The following is a 12,977-nucleotide window of genomic DNA, read 5'->3' as shown; positions in this document are numbered from 1 at the left end:
TTGGGGCACACCTTTCCTCACCACACTTTTTGAGGGCTGAATGTTCATTCATGTTTAAGTTGTTGTGAAAATTTCCAAGTTGCAAAATGCCAAAATTCTTCAACTTATGATCACAATTGCTACCAGACAGTATCAATTAAGTGAGGTTATGGTTAAGTGAGTCATACCTTATTTTATGACCTTTTTGCCCTAGTTGTTAAGTAAATCACAGTGGTTCTTAAGTGAAGCACATGGTCATTAAGTGAATCTGGCTTTCCCCATTGACTTTGCTTGTCCAAAGCCAGCTGTGAAGGTCAGAAATGGTGACCATGTGTCTTGGGGCTCCTGTAAACATCATAAATTCATGCTGGTTGCAAAGGGTCCAATTTCTGATCATGTGACCACAGGGACACTGTGTTGGTCATAAGTGTGAGGGCTATTCCTAAGTTACCTTTTTTCAGCACCATTGTAACTTTAGTTGCTAAATGAATGGTTATAAACTGAGAACTACCAGTATTACAGTTATCAGAGGCTTTTAAAATAGAAACAAAACTTATTTACTTACTTACTTTGGTTTTATTTGGTTAGATGCACAAGGAAATTGTCTCCGGTACAGAGGCATTCAGTGTACTTACAAAACATCAGAATAACAACAACAACAACAACAACATGTACAGCTAATAAAAGGTAGAAGTAAGAATACTAAAAGTGATCAATGCTGCAGCCACGCCCTGTGCATATATTACCTATGGATTAATATATATATCCATACCCAGCTGTGAGAATTAGGGTAATGGCACAAAGGAAGAAACTGTCTCTGTGTCTAGCCCAGTGGTTCCCAACCTTTTCTATACCCCGCACCCCTAGAATGCTACTGATATTTTCTTGCACCCCTTACAAAAGTTCGAAATAATGCCAACGAATTATGCATATACACTATAATTTTGAAAACCCAAGTTTTCGCACCCCCTGGAATATCGTCTCGTACCCCTGGTCTAGTTGTTTTGGCATACAATGCCCTATAGCACCAATTTCCCATTGAAGTCCTGTCTTCAAAACAGGACTTGCCCAACATAGTAAATGTTCTTATTTCTTTGCAGATAGAAATGCACACCTGAAAAAAAAATGAAATTATGTGGATTGGGAAGGACTATTTATTTTATTTTGTTTGGAGTGATGGGAAGATATTTTTTATTACTCCATAGAATGTGACACAATTTGAATACCATTTTAAAAATAGATTTATTGGACAGTTTAGTAAAGAACTAATCAGTTTATAGTATTGTCTTTCACTATGTTCAGGCTGGCTGAAGTAAGATGAACAAAAACTTAACACAAGTGTGTAAGACATTATAAAGAGAAAATAGAATGAAAATCATCATATATGAAAGTACCTCCAATGTATTCAGGTAACCTTTCCTCAAATTATCCAAGATTTTATTTTTGTGGTATCTTCTTCAATGTCCATTAGTAGCTGGTGAATTAATGAGCTTTTAATAAAGTTTAATGACAGCTTCTTCAAACCACCCAAGTCTTTGAATTCTTAGGTCAACTTTGGCAACATTAAGAAGTGTGGATTTCAACTCCAGAATCAGCCAGCTGGCACTGGACTTCAATTCTGAGAATTGAAGTCCTTAAAGTTGCCAATATTGAGAAACTGCCTCAGACAATTCCTCAAGTACATCCAATTCTCATTCCTCTATCCTCCTAGCAGGTATTGAGATAAAGATCTAGCAACATTCAGAAAGTACCACGTTGGCCTGGGATTTTGAAATTCCACCAAATCTCAGGTATCTGTCAAGTTGGAGGGCTTCAAAATCATGGTTTCCATATAACAGAACACTGTAGTTTAATTGTTTTTTTTGTTAAGTAGATTTAAATTGTTTGCAATATGATTGAATGGGAAGCCCTTCAAGCTATGTTTTAATGAAAGGGGCCTGTAATTACAGGCATTCAGTGTGGTGGCTCACTCTCCTTGGGAACAGCTTGTCTCCTGTGGAAAGCATTGTGTAGTAATGGAATGTGTGGATGACTTTGAGAATGAAGGGAGGAGATGTTGCCTAGAAAACAATTAGGCAAGAGAGGAGGAAGTTCCCAAAGGTTTAATAGTCAGAGAAAAAAATTCAGAGGAAGGGCTCAGCCTAATGGATCAAGCAGTTACAAGAAGTTTATACTTTCAGATGAGCAAAATTCTGTTAATGTCATTTTATAATAAAGTAGAATTAATCCATCTAGTCATGTCTTTTCTCTGGGAGGGCTGACAGATGGCTCCCACTTTCCCAGTCTTCTGTAAATAGGTGAAAACACTTTGAGTCTTAGATGCCATATCAAATATTTCAGCTTATTTTTAGTGTCTGTTGGGGGAAAAGATATGTTTTCTGTTATTATTTTAGGTAATCACAATTCTGACATTTATATTGTATTTTTGCATTACAGGTTTTGTAAGCTGCCTAGACTCCTTTAGGTTTCAGGTGGTAGAGAAATCACATAAATAAATAAATCCCCAACCCTTAATGAAGGTTTACAAATCATAACTGCTGCGCTGACATAACTCATTATTATCAAACAAACACGCAAAGCTAATTCAAAGACATCCTTACATTGTGATGAAGCATAAAGTACCAGCTCAGCTTAGCCTTGCCTAGCAAACCTTGTTGTTACAACTTAGTGTGAAGCACAAGACCAGATACTGAAACAAAAAAGTCAAAATGGCAGAGAGGACAATGATTAATGCTTATTTTATGTATTAGAACTGATTTCTGTTAACAGTTTACTGTCACATAAAAATAAAATTCAGTTTTTAAAAAGGGACTGCCAGGGCTCACAGAGATTAAATCAAATGCTTACACTAAAGAACTGAATATGCCAGTTGTTTTAATTCAATCTGTCTGCAAACTAATTCTATTCTCCTCAAACCCGTCCCCCCCAAACACACAAACCCCTTTAGAAAATCCACATATGACGCAAGGCATCCAAAAGGAATGGTAGTGATGCCATTTCTTGCAGTTGTTTATTTTGTTCCTCCTTTTTTTCCCTTTTCTTTCTCAGCTACTATTATAAGTAGCCCTTTTTAAAAATTCTGAAGCAGAATATTCAAGAAATTACAGTGTAAGTGGTTGCTAGGTATGATTAGTAGATGAGAAGGAGAGGGGGGAGGGGGGGAAAGCAATGAAATGTAGCAGGAACAGAGAGTAATGCAAAAACCTTCATGCCTATTTGCCGAATAATCCAATTCGCATAAAAGAATTAATTCCAATGAGAAATGTGCATGGGCACAGCAGAAAGAAACAGAAAATGGAAAAGAGCTTTCAAATGTTTTAAAAATTACAGGCAGTCCTTGACTCATGACCATAATTGAGCCCCATGTTTCTGTTGCTAATTTTGCCCCATTTTATAACCTTTCTTGTCACAGATGTTAAGTGAATCACTGCAACTGATCAATTAGTAACAGAGTTGTTAAGTGAATCAGGTGCTCACTCTGTTACGCGGCACTCGGGATTCGACCCGCCAAACTGCCGACCTTCTGATCGTCAAGCTCAGTGTCCTAACCCACTGAGCCACCGCGTCCCTTTTGGCTTCCCCATAGACTTTGCTTAATAGAAGGTCACATGATCCTGGGATACTGCAATCATCGTAAATATGAGTCAGTTGCCAAGTGTCTGAATTTTGATCATGTGACCATGGGGAGGCTGCAATAGTTATAAGTGTGAAAAACGGTCATGTCACTTTTTCAGTGCCATTTTTAATATTGAATGATCAATAAATGAACTGTTGTAAGTCGAGAATTACCTGTATTGGGGGGCATTTTTGTTGTGTATGTAAATAGTTAGCAATAAGCCATGGAAGAGATTGCAAACACAGTGCAGCTTTGCAAGGTTTAAAGCGGGAAAATAAGGTGTAATCATTGGACGCCACAACCAAGGAGCGGGAAAACAGACTGCTTGTATTGGTTACAGTTCAAACGCTTTCTCTATAAAAGGGTTGCAACATTTGACAGTTGACAGTTGACTTTGTGTATTCAATAAACTCGTTCAGTGTTAACCACTCTGAGTCCTCGTCAATTCGAACCAAACAACTGGCGACGAGGATGGGATTGACAGAAGACCAGAGATTAGGAAGAATTGTCGTGAAGGCGGCAAATTCAGAGCGAGTCACAGTCAACCGAGCGGCCGCGGCAGAATAGGAAAAAAATTCTCCGAATGGCGCAAATCGGGTCACTGAAGGAATTCGACCCTAACTTCCCCGAAGATTGGGAAGAATACATCGGTCAGGTCGAAGGATTCCTGTTAGTGAACGGAATCACTGACGACCGAAAAAAAGCGGCGGCACTTTTGACAATTTGCGGCACACCGGTCTACAGAGTTGCTGTCGGGCTGTGCCAGCCACAACCAGTCTCCAGCGTGCCCTATGCCGACCTCCTCGCAAAACTAAAGGTTCACTTTACTCCCCGAAGGTCCGAACTCTTTTGGCGGCGCATCTTCGAGAAGAGAAATCAGAGACCGGGGGAGTCCATACAGAAATTCGTCGCTGCCGTCAGGGAAGCCGCAGTACGTTGCAAATACGATAATTTAGAAATTAGAATTCGGGACAGAGTCGTGCTGGGCTTACGTGATGAACAATTACAAAATAGAATAATCGCCAAACCTACCGGCGATTTACAGGAAGTGCTCGACGAACTCCTAACGTATGAGTCAACCGGGTATCGCGACCCCCCCCGCAGTAGCATGGCGGCAGCACCCGAAATTAACCAAGAGGGCTATGTGGACTGCGGGGAGGTGGATCAGCAGTGGGAGGAAGAGATCGCCGAAGTCTCCAGGCGATTCGGAAAGATGGCACCAAGACAACTCAGAAGCGAGGGGCCGGAACCTGGCCGCCGGCAACAACCCGCAACACCGCAAAGACCACCGACCGGGGCACAACGACCGTGGCGGGACACCGCAACCAGACCGCGCGACAACGACACCCAGAACCGATGTGGCAGCTGTGGCGGCAACCATCCCCGCGCTTCCTGCCGATTCCGCACCGCCAAGTGCAGGGCTTGCGGCAAGACCGGCCACATCCAGGCCATCTGCAGAAACCGCGTTCGGGACTCCCGTCTGAACGAAGTCGATGTGTGGCCAGAGGGTAAGGTAACCCCCAATGCTAGTGGCAAGGAGACCCCTAGAACCCGGGTGAAATTTCCAAACCTAAGGGAGGTGGCCCGAGTCAATCGGAGACGGCGGGGAAGGGGGCACAATTTTCCGGACGGAAAATTAAAAATCACAGTCCTTCTGCAAGGGGTCCCTTGCAGAATGGAAATCGACTCAGGGGCTTCAGTGTCGATAATTTCCACTGAAACCCTTGAGAAAATTGAACAACTAAGCGGAAAAAGAATTCCACTTAGTCCAACAAATATTCAATTAATGGACTTCCAAAAAAGTCCAATAATCGTAAAAGGAAAGACCAGCCTTAGAGTAAACTTTAAGGGGTTTAAGGGGGTCTTAGATTTGATAGTTACGGAGGGAAATAGGACCAGCTTAATAGGGCTTAATTGGTTTCCTGCCCTGGGAATTTGGATAGGGGGAATAAATTCAGTGATTAGAAATAAGACCCTCGAATCCGTCTGCAAAGAATTTGCAGACGTATTCGATGGATCTCTAGGCAAGTACAAAGGGCCCCCCATTAATTTTAACCTAGACCCCTCAGTAAATCCAATCAGGCTAAAGGCCCGGAGGGTACCTTTTGCCTTAAAAGAAAAAATCGAGGCCGAGCTCGACCGGCTTGTAGGCCTCGGAGTTTTAGAACCTGTTGAGGGCGGTTTGTGGGAGACGCCGATTGTCACACCCCTCAAACCCAATGGGGATGTGAGAATCTGCGCCGACTACAAGGCGACCCTCAACATTGGAATGAAAAAGCATGCTTACCCGGTCCCGACGGTGAAGCAGGTCCTCGCCACGATCCAGGACGCCGCCATCTTCGCCAAGCTCGACTTGGCGCATGCGTACTTACAGTTGACTGTTTCCAAAGAGGCTGCAGAGGCACAGACAATTGTTACCCACAAGGGGGCGTTCCGAGTCCACAGACTGCAATTTGGAATTGCAGCAGCTCCAGGCATCTTCCAAGAAGTGATGGAGAGGACCTTAAAGGGCATACCTGGAGTATGCCCTTACTTTGATGATGTCCTAATAGCTGGAAAAGATGAAGGAATGTTAGTAGAGCGGCTGGAACAGGTACTGGGTAGATTTAGAAAGGCTGGATTAAAATTAAAAAAGGAAAAATGTAGCATAGGGGTTAAATCCACTGATTTTTTGGGGTTCAGGATTGACAAAAGCGGAGTCCACCCTACCCCTGAAAAAATTAAAGCAATAAAAGGGGCTCCTGAACCAAGGAACAAGGCTGAGCTACAGGCCTTCCTAGGCTTGGTAAATTTTTATCACACTTTTGTGCCACATAAGGCTGCCATTGCAGAACCACTGCACAGGCTTTTAGATAAGAAGACCCCTTGGCATTGGCAAGACAAGCACAAAGCGAGTTTCCAGACCTTAAAAGACATCCTTTCCAGTAGCTCAACTGTAACCCACTTTATAGAAAACAGACCAATCTACCTGGCGTGCGATGCTTCGCCTTATGGCGTTGGGGCAGTAATCAGCCATTTAGACACCCAGGGAATGCAAAGACCCATTGCTTACTACTCCCGCACACTAACCAAGGCAGAGCGGAACTATGCTCAAATAGACCGGGAAGCTTTAGCCATAGTGGCAGGAGTTAAAAAGTTCCACGACTACCTGTATGGCAGGAACTTTACAATACTGACAGACCACAAACCCCTGCTGGGACTGTTTACCACAGATAAACAGACTCCCCAAATTATGTCTCCCAGGATGCTGAGATGGTCCATTTTCCTCTCAGCATATTCATTTTCCCTCCAATACCGACCAGGTAAGGACATGGGTCACGCAGACGCTCTTAGCAGATTGCCCCTTAGCACAACAGAGGAGGACCCTGCCCCAGTGGGACAAGTAATGTCCCTACAAGATATTCCTGATCTGCCCCTAACTGCTAAAGACATAGCTGAGGCAACCAATAAGGACCTCATCTTAAGGAGAGTAATGGCCTGGGTCATGAGCGGTTGGCCCAACGCCAACCCGGACGTAAAATACAGTCCATTTTTCAGAAGGAAAGATGAACTATCAGTTCATATGGGTTGCTTACTCTGGGGAACTCGTGTAGTAATTCCAGAAATCCACAAATCAGCTATTCTATTTGAATTGCATGAGGGACACCCCGGAATAGTAAGGATGAAGGCCCTGGCTAGGAGTCACTTGTGGTGGCCAGGATTGGACCACGACATTGAGGAATGCGTTGCCAATTGCCATCTGTGCCAACGTTCCAGGCCTGAACAACAACACATCCGCACACATAAATGGGAGCTAGCTAGGAATCCTTGGTCCAGGATTCATATTGACTTCGCTGGACCTTTCCAGGGGTTAACGTTCCTTGTAGTGGTCGACAGCTACTCTAGATGGCTAGAAGTAGTACCGGTCAGTTCAGTAACGGCAGGCAGAACAATACAGGCATTAAGGGGCCTCTTTGCCACTCATGGGTTGCCGGATTTAATAGTGTCTGATAACGGGCCACAATTCACATCTATTGAATTTCAGGATTTCCTCAAGGCCAACTCGATTAAGCATAAGACTTCTGCACCCTTCCACCCCTCCACCAACGGATTGGCTGAAAGGAATGTGAGGACCACGAAGGACGCGCTTAAAAGAATCATTCGAGGTGACTGGCATCAGAGACTAGCTGAGTTCTTGTTGGCTCAGCACACAACCCCTTGTTCGGCTACAGGGAAAAGTCCAGCTGAAATGAGGTGGGGCAGGAAAATTTTGACCAAGTTGGACAGACTACACCCTGACAGACTCCAACCAAACATTGAATTAGACATTCCTAACAGAACATTTGAAGTGGGGGACTTGATTTGGGCCAGGAACTACGCCCAAGGGGACAAATGGATTCCAGGGGTGGTAACTGAAATCTTAGGTCCCCTATCATACATCATTGAGGGGGAAGGGAATAGGATCTGTAAAAGACACATAGACCAGCTGAGGAAAAGATCTAGTGGGTGTGTGCCGGCTGAGGGGGACCAAAGCTCAGTAAGGGGAAACAGTACAGACAACATTAGGCCAGAAAGTGGTGTAGAGGTTGGGCAAGATGACACATTCCCTGATGCCCAACAACAACAATTCAGTCCAATTGATTGGGAAATACCCCTGCGAAGTAGGCCAGTGACCACTGAATCCCAAACACAACCTAATACACAAGGCAGTACATCTGAAGCCAGTAACCCTGAGCCCAGGTCTAGTAGTAACCAGCATAGTAACCAGCAGCCAAGCAGTCAACCAGGAAGAAGGGTCCCTAATAGCCAAAGTAACAGATACCCATCCAGAATACATAGGCCACCAAAATACCTAATGGATTTTGTAAAGAAATGACACCAACTGGGGGGTAAGGGGTGTTGTGTATGTAAATAGTTAGCAATAAGCCATGGAAGAGATTGCAAACACAGTGCAGCTTTGCAAGGTTTAAAGCGGGAAAATAAGGTGTAATCATTGGACGCCACAACCAAGGAGCGGGAAAACAGACTGCTTGTATTGGTTACAGTTCAAACGCTTTCTCTATAAAAGGGTTGCAACATTTGACAGTTGACAGTTGACTTTGTGTATTCAATAAACTCGTTCAGTGTTAACCACTCTGAGTCCTCGTCAATTCGAACCAAACAATTTTCATAGTACTTTAGTATATCATCTGTATCAAAAATTATAGCACTATTTGCTTTGTTTTTGCCTGTTCTTGCCCTAATATTTTGAGCATTCCACCCAGTTTATAGTTGCCATGTAGGAGATGTGTTTCTACTATTTACTATACTATTGGAATAAAACATCTTTGTTTAACTGAAAAACAAAAATTACAGATGATGGAATGAAAGAAATAATAAAACCCAACCCAAATTATGGGTTGAGTTAGTTGGAATCAAAAAACTAAAAATATTATGCAACTTTATATGCAGATATTTCCTCTTTGTTTTAGACCTTGATATTTGGTAGCTCTAAATAAGGAGCCGTCTTATCCCATTCTCATTTTTTGAGTTGCATGGTGGGAAACAGAGTTTGATGCAACAAGACTTGTAGTTATAAAGCAGCAACCCCAGAGGGAGAGACTTACCTTTAAGTGTTAATTTTGTGGACGACTCTGGCCAAACCCACAATGTACAAGCACATTATTAATTCATACATTTTCAAATCGCCCAATAATAAGCACAGCTCAGATGATGTCATAACTACTTCAAGTCATTAAATTGTCTGCATAAAATATATGTTGTTTAGGAACTAAGAAAACACAGGGATATTAAAAAGATACTCTAGATTTGGGATCTATCTATCTATCTATCTATCTATCTATCTATCTATCTATCTATCTATCTATCTATCTATCTATGTCTAATTATCCTTCCCACTGTCCTACTGTCCCCACTCTGGATGAGGCAGACAGAGGGAAGCCATTGTAGGAAGGAGACATTTGTAAGAGAATAACTGAGTTGGAAGGGACCTTGGAGATCTTCTAGTCCAATCCCTGCCCAATCAGGAGACTCTATATCATTCTAGACAAATGACAATCTCTTCTTAAAAACCTCCAGTGATGGAGCACCCACAACTTCTGGAGGCACCCACAACTTCTTGTCTTGCCCTCAAGTGCTTTGGAGAATAGGTTGTCCCCCAGTTCTCCTTGACAGCTGCTCAATATTGGAAGACTGTCATCCCTAGTCCTTTGTTAGATTAAACATACCTTGCTCCTGCAACCATTCATTGCATGTTTTAGCCTCTAGCTCCTGAATCATGATATCAGCCCAGGTTCGAGACCAGAGTGCTCGCAATTGGGTGAGCTCCAGTTACTTACCCCAGTGCCTGCCCATCTAGCAGTTCGAAAGCATGAAAATGCAAGTAGATAAATAGGTTCCACTTTGTTTGGAAGGTAACAGCACTATGTGTGCCTCGGCATATAATCATGCTAGCCGCATTATCATGGAAATGTCTGCAGGCAACGCTGGCTCCCTTGGCTAAGAAAGAGAGATGAGCACCACTCCTTAGAGTTGGACACAACTGGACAGGGGAAACCTTTACTCTTAATCATCTTTATTGCTCTTCGCTGCATTCTTTCTAGAATCTCAACATGTTTTTATATCATGGCGAACAAAACTGGATGTAGAATTCCAAGTGTGATATTACGAGGCAGTATACAACGATATTAACATTTCACATGATATTGATTCTTTCCCTCTATTGATGCAGCCTAGGACTGCATTGGCTGCAGCATACTGCTCGCTCATATTTGGCTAAAGGAATGAAGGTGAACAGACACACAATCTCCCCCCCCATGACAATTCCCAGCAACTTATCAGCATGAAGATTTCTCAGAGATGTGATGTATAGGTAGTTCTCCTTACAACAGTTCATTGGGTGGTTGTTCAAAGTTACAACAGCACTGAAAAAAGTGACTTATGACCGTTTTTCACACTTACAACTGTTGCAGCATCCCCATGTTCATATGATCAAAATTGAAATGCTTGGCAATTGACATGTATTTATGAGGGTTGCCATGTCCCAGGGTCATGTGATCATCTTTTGCAAACTCCTTTTGAAAACTCCTGACAAGAAAAGTCAATGGGGAATCTAGATTCACTTAACAGCTGTGTTACTAACTTAACAACTGTAGTGATACACTTAACAACTGTGGCAAAAAAGATCGTAAAATGGAGCACAACTCACTTAACAACTGTCTCGCTTAGCAACTGAAATTTTGTGTTCAATTGTGGTCGCAAGTTGTGGACTACCTGTAGTATGTCAGGCTGCAGGTATCCTACCTCTAAAGGACTACAACTGTTGAATGTCTTTTGTCTATTCAAATTAGATCATCACAGGTCAAAACAATATAGTCCAGATTACAAGTGTAAGAGTGTAAGAGAAAGCAACAGATAATTCAGAGTAAAGGAGCCCAGCTGCAAACTACAGTAATTGTCATTTAATAACCACAAATAGACCACCAACTGGTCTTTAAGCAAAGTGGTCAGTAAGTGAAACCAGAATGTATTTATGATCTTACTTCTGCTTTCCTTTGCTTTACAGACCCGCAAAGGTCATAAATGCAAGGGCTGATTGTAAAATTATTTTTTCAATACTGTCATACCTGTTAACAGTTGCTAAATGAGGCAGTCACTAAGGACTACCTCTATATGCGATTAGGTGCAAAAACAAGGGAAAAGATATTATGAATTTAAAAAGATTTTATACTATACACTTCCCTATTTACAAAAAAAGACTTCAAAGAAGTACTGTAGGCCAAATACGTAAATTATTATATAATCAAAAAATGAGACGTCAAGGAAAGACCATTCATTGTCCCTTTCTTGGAATCACAGAACTGAAAGAGGTCACTTGGACCATGAAATATAAATTAAAGTATTGCAGCTGATAGATGCCCTGTCTATGCTTGAAGGGATGCTTGGAGAATATTGTTCTCCTATATATTAGACTGGCCCTGACCCTGTCAGCCTTTCATAAGACCTTTGAGACATGGTTTTGTCACTGGGTCTGCGATTCTGGAGGTGTGTGGCTGAATCTGTGTAATGGTTGTGGTGAGGTGAGTTTGCTTTTAGTCTTGGCTGTATATCAGGACTTTTTAAAATGCTGTTTTAAATATTTGTTAGCTGCTCAGAGTCATGAATGTGGGCAGCCTTATGTATAAATGGAGATAGATAGATAGGTCCATTAAAGCACAACTGAACATCCCCATAGCACGACAGAGCTTTGGCATTTTTTTTCTTAAATTTCAGTTGGAATCTGCCTTCCTGCAATCTAAACCACTAATTCCACATCCTGCCATCCTTGATGGTAAAGAATACTTCTTGATCTTCTGAATGGCATCTTTTTTGGTCTCTCACATGTTTTCTCTTCTCAGAGTTAAAATATGCCTAGCTGTCGTTTACTTATCTTCATATGACTTCGTTTTTAAGTTGCTGATCATTCTGCTATGGTTCCAATTTCTCAGAATCCTTCTTCAAGCACAGTGCACACATACACAAATATATGTGTGGGCTAATCTAGATTCATCTAGTTTCATTCATTCATCATTAATCTAAATGATGTTTTGGGAGGCTCAGCCAATCTCACTGTATACATGTTGTACTTTGATAATAAAGGTTCATTCATTCATGAAGCAGCAGCAGTCAGATAGATGAGTGAGCTTGGGGAAAAAAATGCAGTTTCTTTAAGGAGATGCTGCTTTAAAGCTCATCTCATAAACAGCAACTTAGACCTGGTGGAGAGAAATTTAGGGGGAAGCATTTCAAATCTGTCAAAGGGAACTTGCCTTAATTAACCTATTATAAATAGTGGAAAATTCCCCTTACAGTTTCCAAGATTCTGTATTTACTCCAGACTACTGCAGATTTAAAGTCACTTTCCTGAAAATCTGTGTAGTTCTTGCTTCTTTGAGGGACCCTCCTTCACGCCAATATTCTGATGTAGATGTTATTGTGTGGTTCTTCTGCCCTATTTGACCTGCTTATTTCCATTTTGGATTGCACAGAAACCCTCAGCAATTCTTCAATATCATCTTCCTTTTCCCATTCACCTATTTTTCTGCTTGCTTTTCTAATCTGCTGACATTTATCTGGGCAGGCATAAAATAACATACATATCAGCAAATATTGAAAACTCCCAAACAAGAAAATGAAAGGAAAGGAAAAGGTGTGATTAACGCATGAAAATTTCAGAGACACCCAAGGATGATACTTGGATAACAGGAGATTAGATGATAAGAGAAAAGCTGGTGCTCAAGTTTCACTTTGGAATAGTCTGTACAGAAACAGGGTTTTGTAGCAGCATTGCATTGAGAGACTTCAATTTTTCAGGACTAATAAATTATAATGCGCACTGCCACCCTCTTCTGATTAGACAGAAGAC

General features: G+C 41.9%; 1 protein-coding gene across 1 annotated transcript in view; it reads right to left on the bottom strand.

The window, feature by feature from the left end:
• The window catches only part of LOC310633465 (interleukin-6 receptor subunit beta-like), a gene marked incomplete at its 5' end in the record, with an annotated part of 56,670 nt that extends 46,817 nt beyond the window's left edge, over window positions 1-9,853 (bottom strand). Inside the window, one exon of the mRNA XM_083351171.1 lies at window positions 9,802-9,853. Coding sequence (XP_083207297.1) covers window positions 9,802-9,853 — 52 coding nt within the window. The remainder of the gene's footprint in view (window positions 1-9,801) is intronic.
• Window positions 9,854-12,977: the final 3,124 nt, after the last annotated feature.

This window comes from Vipera ursinii (assembly GCF_947247035.1).
Source record: "Vipera ursinii genome assembly, chromosome: 2".
NCBI classification, from domain to species: Eukaryota; Metazoa; Chordata; class Lepidosauria; order Squamata; family Viperidae; genus Vipera; species Vipera ursinii.
This window is presented reverse-complemented; position numbering and strand designations above follow the sequence as displayed.